The sequence below is a fragment of the Bombus flavifrons genome, chromosome 1 (assembly GCF_040668555.2).
Source record: "Bombus flavifrons isolate JBK064 chromosome 1, iyBomFlav1_principal, whole genome shotgun sequence".
Taxonomy (NCBI): Eukaryota; Metazoa; Arthropoda; class Insecta; order Hymenoptera; family Apidae; genus Bombus; species Bombus flavifrons.
This window is the reverse complement of record NC_138442.1, coordinates 2,039,786-2,053,541: the sequence shown is the minus strand read 5'-3', so window position 1 is coordinate 2,053,541 and position 13,756 is coordinate 2,039,786. Positions and strand designations below refer to the sequence as shown.

The following is a 13,756-nucleotide window of genomic DNA, read 5'->3' as shown; positions in this document are numbered from 1 at the left end:
AACAAGAATATCTAACAAGCTATACGAATTTCATAAATAGAAAGATATTTAGATAGTCAAATTTGTCCAGCTCTGCTTTAATCGATATAGATTACTAAATGATATAATAATTTGTAATACTAACTTCTTATTCCTTTTCATCGCTAGTAATTTATGCAAACGGTTAATGCGGTTGTAAATGATGAGAAAAGAAACAAATATTATGTAAAGTTACTATCCTCATTACGATCCGCGCATTCTATCCAGTGAAAGTTTAGTAGAACCTACATTACGTGAGTTACTTATGGCATGCGCTGTTCCACACATTTTGTTTCCATGCAAGAGGCAATTAAAGATATTTATTTTAATTTATTTTAAAAATATTAATATTCAAAAGGCATGACAATTGTTGAATAAAAATGTAATAACTTCTTCCTTGTCTCGCAATTTTATATTATCCTTTTAAGATTATAGGGAATTTAAGATTATATTAAAATTATATTCTTATAAGGGACTATCCCTAAATTTTCTGTTAATCGCTATTCAGATAATCGAATAACGAATTTCTATGGGAGAGACAAATATTTATTTTCAATTATTTTATAAATATTGATATTTATTAGGAACAAAAGCTATTGAACAAAACTGTAATAATTTCTTCCATTGCCTATTATCGTTTTTTAAGGGACAACCTCTAAATTTTCCATTTCGATATTCCGGTAAAATGTATTTTAACCCCTTCCCGTGCCATTTCGACGAAACTCGGGCCCAAGCAGCAGACATCGACGCGCGCTAAACAGACCAGACTGATGCTCGTAAACAGTCGCAATACTTCACAAAACTTGTTATCAAGTGTAATAAAGAATAGGTCTAGTATTCTTGGATTGTCGCTTACATTATTTAAGACAGACGCTTTTGTTCCATGATGTTCAGAATACTTCCAAGCTATTGGTGTGTTTTTTACTTTTTGCCAAATCCATGATCGTCGTGTCGTACTTTCCTCTTCACTATTCTCATGTATAATCATACGCCTTACACGCTTTGCGACTGGCATAATCACGTCGCTATCAGAGGATTCGTTATCACTGCCTTCATTTAACACTTTTGTATCTCCCATTTTGAAGGGGTTTCTTACATTTTAATAATTGAACTGCTTCGTAACAGCAACGATAAGAATCGTGACTAACTGTCATGAGATACTGACAGGTACTAACATTCAGTCACGAACGTAATGGGCAAAAAAACAGTCCGCGAGCTCGGCTTGTTATGTTTACGTTTGGCCCAAGTATCTGGTCGCGAGTCAGACTCGCGATATTCATGTTTGGGCCAAAATCTTCATCGCGAATCTGACTCGCGATATTTATGTTTGGGCCAAAATCTTCATCGCGAGTCTGACTCGATAAAGTGCGGGAAGGGGTTAATAACCAAGATTCTATTATATGTATATACTCGAAAAGTATGATAAGTTAGGGGCTAAGGGGAATACGTAAAGCATGCACGAGTTGGTTTCAACGTAGCAAGAAACCTCATTATGGTACAAAGTTTAATCTTGGTCAGCGGTTATGTAGTATTATGTCAGGTATTGCCAAGGTAAGTGCCACCTTGACCTGCCTTGATTCTTTACTCTGGCTTCATTGACGACATCATTAATCCAATGTACGCCAACGTAGATTAAAAAGACGACAAAAAGTGACAGCGCAGTTTATCTTCTATCTTGGGAATATTTAAACAGCCATTTTGCTCTGTAGTAAGTTTATTAATAGTAAATAGTACAGCCAGTTAACCAAATCATTAGTTGATTAAGCATAAAAGTTTAAAATCGTATATTTCATTTATTCTTGCTCTTATATTATTATCAATAATAATAATATAAGAGCAAGATAATGGTTTTTAGATAATTGCGTATATTTATATATATATATTACATTTGTATGTCATAAAATAAATACAAAATACACAAATACTGGGTGTGTGTAAAAGTTGGGGACAAAATTTACGAGCATGTGCTCATCATACACAAGAAAAAGAATCTTAATATACGTGGGTTTAAAAACTATTAGACTCGCTGTTTCAAGATGTTTTTGTCACTAAGACATTACCTTCACAGCATACATTCAATATGTCCTTCGTTCGTTTCAACACTTTAGCTCGTTCCCTCATAGCAGCATGAACACGTTGAAAGATCTTCGGCATTCCTCTTATCTCTTGGCAGCAGTTCGATTCGAATTATATTAACTCATTTAACGAAGTAACCAGTTTACTATATACTATACTTGTATATACTAGGCAACTCGTAACTCTGGAAATTATAAATTTATGGAAATTATAGATATAGAAATATAGGGACCGACCATAAACCTGTACTTTAAACGAGAGATGTGAAATCATTTCCAGCGAGTGGGAAACACGGTTACGTGGTACTTTGGAGCCGCATTGGTCATCGGTCCGAGATTAATTCGCGAAATTTCAAGATATTCAGGCTTCAAGTTTCAAATTAATTTGTTTACAATTACGAGTGGTTAAAAACTGAAATCTGTACATATGAAAAGTTTGTATAATTTTCGCTTGGTATTTAGTTTTGCGACTGCTCAATGGATTAAGTAAGTTTTGCAATATTATTTTAATATACTAATATAACTAAACTAACATAAGTAAACACTTAAGGATTTGATCTAACGAATTTTACAACAATATATAACTTATCACCGTGAAAGTAAACGTTGGTCACAGATTTATAATGAATATTAAAAATTTTATTATAAGATGTTAATTTAATTACCTAAATTCATAACTATATTAAAAATTTTATTATAAGATGTTAATTTAATTACCTAAATTCATAACTATACTGGTAATACATTTTTTAATAAATCGTACAACTGTTAATATCTATTGAATAAAGTGAGTACGATGTATTAATAATATATAATAATTAATAATTATCAAAACAACATTTTTTATCGATTTTATTATTTATTATATTTATTGACCTTTAAATAAAATTAGTTTATTAAATATGTGTCGCACACTCAGTGACGCATTCTTAAACTGACTTAAAACGATATATGACAAAAGGAGGAAATAAACCAGTTACCAGTCGACTACTAGTCACTCTTACTCGATAAAAATAAGATTGCCCCTGCTCAATAAAAAACTACCATGCCCCCATCCCTGAAAAGAACTTCGACGCCTCAATTATTGCTGGTCTCTATATTCCTATGTTCATGTTCTGAAACTAATGGTTTCTATGGCGTGTTTATTATGATTTTAAATGTTTATTAAGATTATTTAAGACTAAGATTTTTTTGTTTGGTTCGATGAGTACTAGATGCTCCTAGAGCTTATCCTCGACTTTCATATATACTCTGCATACAGCGTGTCTCATTTTTATTCATTCACGTAATTATCTCAAACTATTCGTTATTCAAAAAAATGTTTCACATAGAATTTGTTCTGTTTCAGGGAGAAAATGAATGTGAAAAATGTTTCACATAAACATGATAAAGACAAGTGTAGATGGAGGTGCTTCCGAAATCTCTGGGTGATCTCTGTTTTTTCAAATGGAACTATATGCTTTCATTTAACCAATTATATAGCTCATTCTGAGACAAATTCATTGATCTATAATACGTTGGTCTTTGTAAGTCATGCAAGACCATTCATTGCCATTCAAAACTTAGCTTCGTTAAACGTTTTTTAAATTGTTCTCCAGCATTCGAAAGGACAGTGTTGGACATTAACACGGTGATTTATTCTATCCTTAAATGATATCCTCTCAAAAGTTGCACACCTCAAGAACGATGTATGCGATCATTCATATTGTCGGGAGTAGTAGGTTCTTCTCGATAAACTTTTTCTTGTATAAAGCCTCACAAGGAAAAATCTAAGATGTTAGATCTGGAAACCTTGTGGAAATGAAATTTCACTTCTCCTTATTCAGAGGGAATATAAAGGCACACATTAGGGACGGCTGCCAACAGATTAGATATGTAATTTTCGAGAAGGTGGAAGTCCTTTCGAATGCAAAATTTGAAAAATATTTAACGAAGGTAAGTTTCAAAGATCAACATATTATAGATTAATGAATATACTTAGTTTCATTTGAAAAAACAATCATCACTTGGAGATCTCCGAGGCACCTTCATCTGTACCAAATTTGTGTTTATCATAATATTGTCCCATGGTAAAGTTGTTTGATTCAGAACGATTAATATTGTAATTCGTGATTTCTTTCTCTCAAAACTATTTTTCCGAATTTTTGAGAGCACCAACATATTTCATTTAAAGGGTCCATGGACAAAAAGAGGAATATCTGTCGGGTTGGTCGGGTTGACGTTAGACTTAGGGGCTTAGACTTGCAACGTATCTTCATTAGGACAAGCCATCGTTGTTGTTCAATGGAGATTATATTTACAATTATAAGTACAAATGTTGATTTTACAGAGTTCGACAATTAAACGTGGTGATTAGACACTCTTGATGTCAAAGACAATGTTCTTAGGTTCAATAATGAATCCCCGGTCGACGGGAAAACTCTTTGTACAATTGAATATATTTTGAAACGCAAAGTGACGTTAGCTGTGACGCTCGGTATCTTTCTGACTGACTGACAAGACGATGTGTGTAAACTCTCCAAGGTGATCACAAGAATAAAAGACTGACACGATCACATTTGTCAATTGCATATTGACCGGGGTTATCAACAAAATTCCAGGCGCCGTTACTAGGCAGACCCGCGTAGAGCCGTCTTTGATCCTGCCCGGGGCTTGTTTGTTAATACAGCGTGTGTCTCTCAATATTGGTACTTTTTTTGTTAAGTAAAAATGTTCATCCCGTGACCGTGGCTACGTTCGGCGACCACTTGTGTCACCTCGAGCCCAAGCCCACTGTCACAAATCTCGGGCAAACATAATCAGATCGTATGACAACAACTACTTCTAAGTTCTATTATCTAAGTATAGCTATAATAAATAGTTTAGACCAAAGCATTGGGAATCTTCCAAAAATTCCAAAAGAAAGGCCCGTTGCCCCTACATCTCCGACATATCGATCATCTACTTTTTATCATATGTAGCGTACATCAAGATAAATTCAACAATCTACAACATCATAGCCTTCAAGTGATGTTGAATGAAAAAATTAAATTTAGGTGAGATTCGACAAATTAGTATTCTCTGTTTTGTGCGCAAACTGTTTATGCTACGACAAATGTGCAATATGATTTCTGTTGTGTTTAAGCTATTTTCGAATACATAATATAAAATATTTCCCTGTGTGTCCGATCTTCGTTGGAGAAATCGTAGGACATATTGCATCTACTTACTTTCACAGGATTTGTGAATGTCGATATCGCCGCTAAATGACACAGTCAAGTTTATAATGAAATTTCTACAACGCTAGGAAATATGCAAGAAAGATAAATATATAGTGACAAGATGAATTTTAGTCTTTTAACAGTGAATAATGTCAAATATAATAGGTACTATAAATTTCACATTCTAAATGTCATTACACGTTATTCAAATTTCTAATACTTATATGCATAAAACAGTAAAAGTAGTCGTAGACGAAAAGATAATTATTCTTTATATCTATAAGGTTCATTTTGAATTCTTCGTCATTTTAATACACATTTTCGAACATTTTCAAAGTGGTGTTGAAAGATTTTCTATTCGAAACAAAACTACTCTGAATACGTAATACATGTATTTCTGTATTGTGGTGATAGTACAACATTAATTATATATTTCATTACATATTTTAATGTAATTTAAATTCCATTACATATTTTAATGTAATTTAAATATATAGTATTTAATCAAAGAATTTTTTACTTAAAATGTGATCCGCATGAATAAAAGATCAACCGAAATCAACTCCGCGTTAAACATGTTAAACAAACACATACGCATGTATCGAAATTATGATTAAAAAATTAATTTAAAGTACCAAACAACGAGATAAAAAATATATAAATTATTAATCATAGATCATTCAAGTTGATATCATAACATTATGACGGCATGAGTATAACTGGTTGTTACACGAACTCTTTATATTTGTAATGTAAATTGGTTTACATTATGTAAAGGTCATTTTGTTCATAGATCATATCATCAGATATCATTGAGGATATATGTAAATTGACTTTTATTTTTACGTGTATCAATTTTTGCTAGATGCTTTCTCTTATATGATCTTAAACTGATCCTCGATTTATACACAAACAAATATAAAATAATAAAACTTTAACTATAACGATGGATAGTGAATCACATATAATGCTATCATTGATATTGTTATTATTATATATTATTATATTATTATATATATGATATTATTATTTTAGTATAATATATATATAATACGTATATTTATATGGATATATGTATGGGTATGTAATATAACTATATTATGAGACATTAACGCATCTAGTACATAACATTATAAGATATTGCTTTGTCGGATAAGTCTGAAGCCTTTCTGAGGTCACGTCTTTACGCAGAAACTGCAAAAATTTTACATGAATAGAATAATGGCACTACTTAATACATAGTAGAAGATTATCGAACAGAATAGTACATATTTAGTTTAATTCTCTTGTTACAAAGTGTTGGAATAAAATTTATAGTTCATACTAGAAAAGATGCAAAACTTATCCGACGATCCAACATATATACTGAATAGATGATATCCAATTAAGAGCTTCACAAACTGTTTTTACATAATCTATTATGCACAGAAAAAAAATTTCTTTAAATTCATTGATCCACTGAGATAATTGACAGAACGTATGCATAAATTACTTGTTTAAAAGCTCCCTAGATGTGGTTCTTGTGTGTTCTGTACTTATTACAATTACGCAAAGTACAAAAAGTTGTTGAAACAAAAGATATTTAACTTTAGTAGTGCTATTTAAATCTGTAATGATGCTAATTTGTACGTCATCCTATTTAATACTCTTAGGCTAGTTGGATACCTTGTATACCAGGTATGTAAATATAAAACCGGAATTTTTGTATAGAAAATACACGTTTATTGTATGAAAATGATTAAAAATATTTTATTCGAAGTATTGCCCATCGCTAGCTATACATTTTTCCCACTTGTCTGGCAATTGGTGGATGCCACGCCAAAAAAACTGTCGCTCTTTTGAGGCAAACCAGTCATCGAGCCATTTTCGTACATTTTCGTAAGAAGTGAAGTGCTGGTCAGAAAGTGCGTGTCCCATCGATGCAAATAAATAGTAATCGGACGGAGCCAAGTCTGGTGAGTAAGCCGCGTGCGAAAGTATTTCCCAACTGAACGCTTCCATCGTTTCCTTGACCGGTTTTGCTGTATGCGATGGTGCATTATCACGAAGCAAAATTACTTTGTGTTGCCTTTTTTGATATTCTGGTCGTTTTTCACGCAAAGCTTGATTCAAATCGATCATTTGTTGTCGGTAGCGCTCGGTATTAACGGTTTCGCCAGGTTTTAACAGCTCGGTGGTCTTATTCGGTGGTCTTCCACGTTCTTCGTTCCTCGCGTCAAAAATGCCACTTCTGAATTTTTTAAACCACTCAAAGCACTGTGATTTATCAAGAGCATGCTCACCGTAAGCTTCGACAAGCATTCGATGCGATTCTGCAGCAGTTTTCTTCAAATGGTAGCAGAAAATCAATGCTGTCCGCAAATCGTAGTTTCCAGGCACAAAATTTGACATGTTCAACGCTATTACAAACTATGCTGTTGTATGAAACTTGTATTGTTCCGAGTCGAAAATGTTTGTGAGATGTCAACAAAGACTTTTGGCATCAATGACGCAGTTTAGTGATAACTACATTATCAGCTAGGACCGTCTATAGGCAAATTCCGGTTTCATATTTACATACCTGGTATATACATATATCATGAAGAAATAAAGTTCCAATGCACGATAAGCTAATCATAAGCACGATAATACATTATCGACTCTTAAATGTTATCAAAATTTACGAATAAGAAGTAAAATACCCAAGTAGGAACAGGGACCATTAGAAGATTCCTTTAACTTGCCTGAATCTTTAACCACTAATAAGAGAATCAATTATTAATTAACTTTCTCTCTCGCAATGATGATTACAGCATGTAAGTAAACATGGTTGCGTAAGAACGTAAGAGTGAAAAACGAAGCTTAATCGATACCTAGACAACGATTAAAATCATATTAAAATGTGTTATACGCGACTGTTGACCGAGCTTATAGACCAGGGCGTTACAATGATGGCATGTTTTTTAAATTAATAAAGCGGCGCGCAACCCGTAAACCAAAACTGGTTTCTTGTAGCCGCGACTTCCGCCCGGCAATTGATCGCTACAGGACATGAATGCGAATTCCTGTTAGACAAATCACCGATGTTCGCTCACAAAAGCGTCATTTATTAGCTGAATCGCCTTTATAATTTATTCACCGCGAGACGGGTCACGACTCTGAAGAAGATGACAGAGGCTTGCGAGGAAGAAGAACGAGAAATTTAATGTACCAATGACCTCGTGCGATTTTTTCCTCATCGACGGATCAACTATCGCGAGGAGTTTCTTTCATTTTGGTACTTCTCGTTACTATATTCTTGGATGTTGAAGATATACATACATTCACATTCATAAATATTGGGACATTTGTTTGGCTTCGTAAGAAACATAGTAACCGAAATATAAAATTCTATACTTATGTAGGAAGAACTTTTAGAAACTATTACAGATTTAAGTAATAAGAATTATAGATGAATATAGATTATGCGCGTCTGTGGATGTAGAAGACGTCGTTCGAACATTTGTACCATTTGTTTTTAAAACGCAAGGTGTACTCGAACGACGAAGACAGAAGAGTGACGAATGTGTGTTACTATTATTATATTTTATATCTTATATTTTATACAGGGTGATTGGCGGAAAGGGGATGATTCTACGCAAAAAAAGGTCGAAAATATAGAATAAACATATTTTTTTTTTAATTTTTCCATCGAGACAACGATCTACAGTGAGATCCGTTATAACGTACCGCACGCGTACCGAGCGAAAATTCAAAGTCGATTTTCTCGAAAACAAAGCGTCAAACGAAAAATTTTTATTCTATATTTTCGACTTCTTTTTTCGCGTAGAATCACCCCCTTTCCGCTTACCAGTTACCAGCCACCCTGTATATTTTATACCTCGGCATTGTATTTTGCTCTTGTAACTAGTTACTCTTTATAACTGGTTTATAAATCTGAATCCTATATATAAAAATTATAAAGTTATACAAACATAAAAATTCCATTGAAAAAATTTCAGATGAATTACACAGAAAACTTTGTGACGCCTGTGCAAAACTTACGGCAAAATACACGTACAATAGGAAAATAAATAATACGAATGTGAAAATTGAATAATAAAATAGAACTGGAGGATTACGATATATACACGATAAGATTTTTAATACGACAATAATTCGCTTTGATAATTTTCTAATGATCATGTTACAAGGGTTTTGACACTCGTAAACGAAGATTTCAAAATTGTTTTCTGAAATTGAGTATGTTGGGAATAGAAAATATAGAATAGAAATGATATTTTAAAGATGGCACGAAAAATACTCTAGCGTCTTTGAAATTTTGAAATTTATTAATTCGAATTATATTTAGCTTGCTGCATGTATATGTTTAAACTTATACTACTTTATCATAAGGGTGAATATAACGTATGAGAAGTGAATATTCCATTAATTGTTGAGGTTTTTAAGAAAATTTTTATAAAGCGATTTTTAATAATTTTTTATATTACTATTTTATAGGCAATGATAAATAAGCCTGTAATAAGAATTTTGGAATTAATAAATTCCACGATATGGACACGAATGATTTATTTGACCACTCAACATAATTAATTACAATCGGAAATCATTCTTGCGAGTTGTGATTTATGACTCATAAGTACACTCTAGTTTTTATTTCGAAGAACTGTGGTAGTAATTATAAAAACATATAATTTTTCAATTTAAATCTGGATTTAGAAGTAATTTTCCCCACAGATATTCTTTGGATTTGAAAACTAATCCGTTTGAGATGGATATTTCTTTTGAAACTAACTATATTTCATTCTGATTAAAAACAATGTACACATATTGGAGATAGTTTTTAAAATAGAATCGCATGACTTCATATAAATGGGTTTCAGTGATGTTAGGACATCTTTAACAATTTAGCAGTGTTTTTAAAAATTACTTTCGGCTATATCATCTCATTAGAGTGGAAAGGATTAAGCATCAGTATAAAAAAATATAAAAGTTCATTTAATAATAAGAGCTATATTGAACCTAATTCATACTACTATCTTTCTGAAAATCACTGAATCATAGAATATATGCTAATATTTTTCTGTTTCGTATTATCTTCCAGGCAAAATCACAGCGAAATCGAGAAAAGACGAAGGGACAAGATGAACACTTATATCACCGAGCTTTCAGCGATGGTACCGATGTGTCACGCGATGTCTCGTAAACTCGATAAACTGACCGTGCTGAGGATGGCTGTGCAGCACTTGAAAACCATATTAGGCGCTGTTACCTCATACACGGAAGGTCATTATAAGCCAGCGTTTCTCAGCGATCAAGAGCTTAAGACGCTCATACTTCAAGTGAGTTCGATCAAAAATTTACTATCCTTTCACCAGCTGATCATAGGTTTTCATTCTAAAAAGTTTGTTGTTTAGATCTGATGTAGAATGTAGATGATGTTTGGTTCAATTTAATTCAAGCATGCCTATCATCGAACTATAGGTGTTTACAGCTTCATGGAAAATTTAGATATACAAAAATGACCAGGACATATACAGGGTGGTTGGTAACTGGTGGTACAAGCGGAAAGGGGGTGATTCTACGCGAAAAAAGAAGTCGAAAATATAGAATAAAAATGTTTCTTTTGAGGCTTTGTTTTCGAGAAAATCGACTTTGAATTTTCGCTCGGTACGCGTGCGGTACGTTATAACGGATCTCACTGTAGATCGTTGTCTCGATGGAAAAATTTTTTTAGAAGAATTTATTAAAGAATTAATTAAAAGGATTAAAAAAAAAATTTTTATTGTATATTTTGGACTTCCTTTTTCGCGTAAAATCACCCCCTTTCCGCTTGTACTACCAGTTATCAACCACCCTGTATAATATATAAAAAATATAGAAAATGTTCAAAGTAAAACACGTGCTATAATATTTATAGAGTGAAACAAACATTTCTTTAGATTCTATATTTTACAGCTTTACTGTAGTTCGTATAAATATGAATTTATTTAAGAATTCGCTGCTTAACTGTTATTCTTTGGAAAGGATGATAGAAAAATGCAGATTCAAATTCATGTGAACAGAATTAAAGAAACGGAACCTAAGTGGAGATTTCTTTCACATATCACATATTATAAGGAATATTTTACATTGAAAATATTTTATATATTTTTACGTATTATACACATTGTGTGTATCTTTGTATCCTCAAATGTCCCATAAATGCTTCAAAATCTGTCTATTATATTTTGCGATTTTTGTAGCGCTGATCAGGCTACTCGATGTTCTTCTCTTGTTGTGACTTTAAACTGATAACATCGTACAATTCTACAAATTAATATTTTGAAAAAAGTGATAATAAGTAACGCTATATAATAATGGATTACACACACGTGTGTATTGTATCCTTAGAAATAGAAATCTTAGCAACATCGCATCATTTATTTCACTGAATCTAAAACCTAATGAAGTGAATCGAACGCAAGTAAAATGATTAAAAATTGAGACATTGAAAGTAATAGCAGACTAAATCACACTGCTTCTAAACGTGAGTTAGTAGTATTGATTTATTTCCAATAAGCTGTACTAATCATAGAAAAGTGGTGGAATTCATTCTTTCCTAAATAAAATCTAGATAACGTGATGAAATCAATCGTGGTGCTGAATATTTCGTGTTTACTGTCTATTTTAGACAGCGAATTACTCAGATTGTTGAGTATCGAGGTTAATCTGCCTTTACTCTCAGTTTGTGTCCATATAAGTGAAGTTACTAGAAATCATTTGAAATCAAGGAATCTAATTTCAGGTATTGTTACCATACAAAGAAAGTTACTCAATTTAAAATTATTCTTTGAAATGGAAAATAGATATCTAAAGTAAAATGTGAAGCACAATCAGTTTACATACAGAAACTAGTCTTAGAAAGCGTGAAACTAGAAATAACGAAATAAATTTTTGAAAGATCGTGGAAATATATCAAAGGATTACGACCCCATATAAATAAGCAATGTGACGTTGTAATTTCACATCGATGACCTCGTGCGATTCAGCAGATGAATATTTCTAGTGATGCAATGCAGACAAGTATACAAACTCGCTATTACATGCTTGTGTGTTACATCATTAAAAATAGAAACATAAACCTGTCGAATGCGAACAACGTCACTAATGCGAAATCGCAACGATGTCTTTCATCGCTTGTCGACGCTAGAAATGCTATAGCATCGATGATTATAATCGATAGTTACCGATATACATATTATTGATAACTTATCAATAGACTATAGATAGTATTTGTGCATTTTCAGGAAATTTAAGGTTCCAAAAATCTACAGAATGCTTATAATATGCAAAAATATATGAAACGTTCAAAATAAAGTATTATGATCTTTAGCAAATACTTAGTAGATAGAACTTATTAATAGACTATAGTACTTGTGCATTTTCAGGAAATTTAAGATTCCAAAAATCTACAGAATGCTTATAATATGCAAAAATATATGAAACGTTCAAAATAAAGTTTTATGATCTTTAGCAAATACTTAGTAGATAGAACTTATTAATAGACTATAGCACTTGTGCATTTTCAGGAAATTTAAGATTCCAAATATCTACAGAATGCTTATACTATGCAAAAATATATGAAACTAAAATATATCAAACTAAAGTATTATGATCTTTAGCAACTACTTAGTAGATAGAACTTATTAATAGACTATAGTATTTATGCATTCTCAAGAAATTTAAGATTCCAAAAATCTACAGAATGCTTATAATATGCAAAAATATATGAAACGTTCAAAATAAAGTTTTATGATCTTTAGCAAATACTTAGTAGATAGAACTTATTAATAGACTATAGTATTTATGCATTCTCAAGAAATTTAAGATTCCAAAAATCTACAGAATGCTTATAATATGCAAAAATATATGAAACGTTCAAAATAAAGTATTATGATCTTTAGCAACTACTTAGTAGATAGAACTTATTAATAGACTATAGTATTTATGCATTTTCAGGAAATTTAAGGTTCCAGAAATTTACAGAATGCATATGATATGCAAAAATATATGAAACGTTCAAAATAAAGTTTTATGATCTTTAGCAAATACTTAGTAGATAGAACTTATTAATAGACTATAGTATTTATGCATTCTCAAGAAATTTAAGATTCCAAAAATCTACAGAATGCTTATAATATGCAAAAATATATGAAACGTTCAAAATAAAGATTTATGATCTTTAGCAAATACTTAGTAGATAGAACTTATTAATAGACTATAGTATTTATGCATTCTCAAGAAATTTAAGATTCCAAAAATCTACAGAATGCTAATAATATACAAAAATATATGAAACGTTCAAAATAAAGTTTTATGATCTTTAGCAAATACTTAGTAGATAAAACTGTTCGAGTCTCATTTCTTTAGCTCTGTTCATAAGAATATAAGATTGTGTAAACATCGGCAGTCTACTTTAATAATACTGTAATATCGTAAATA

The 13,756-nt window shown here is 31.8% G+C and overlaps 1 protein-coding gene across 2 annotated transcripts in view; it reads left to right on the top strand.

The window, feature by feature from the left end:
- The window catches only part of cyc (basic helix-loop-helix ARNT-like protein cyc), a 90,178-nt gene that overhangs the window by 37,425 nt on the left and 38,997 nt on the right, over window positions 1–13,756 (top strand). For both annotated transcript variants that reach the window (XM_069121400.1, XM_069121409.1), the window contains exon 5: window positions 10,377–10,614. In XM_069121400.1, coding sequence (XP_068977501.1) covers window positions 10,377–10,614 — 238 coding nt within the window. The remainder of the gene's footprint in view (window positions 1–10,376; window positions 10,615–13,756) is intronic.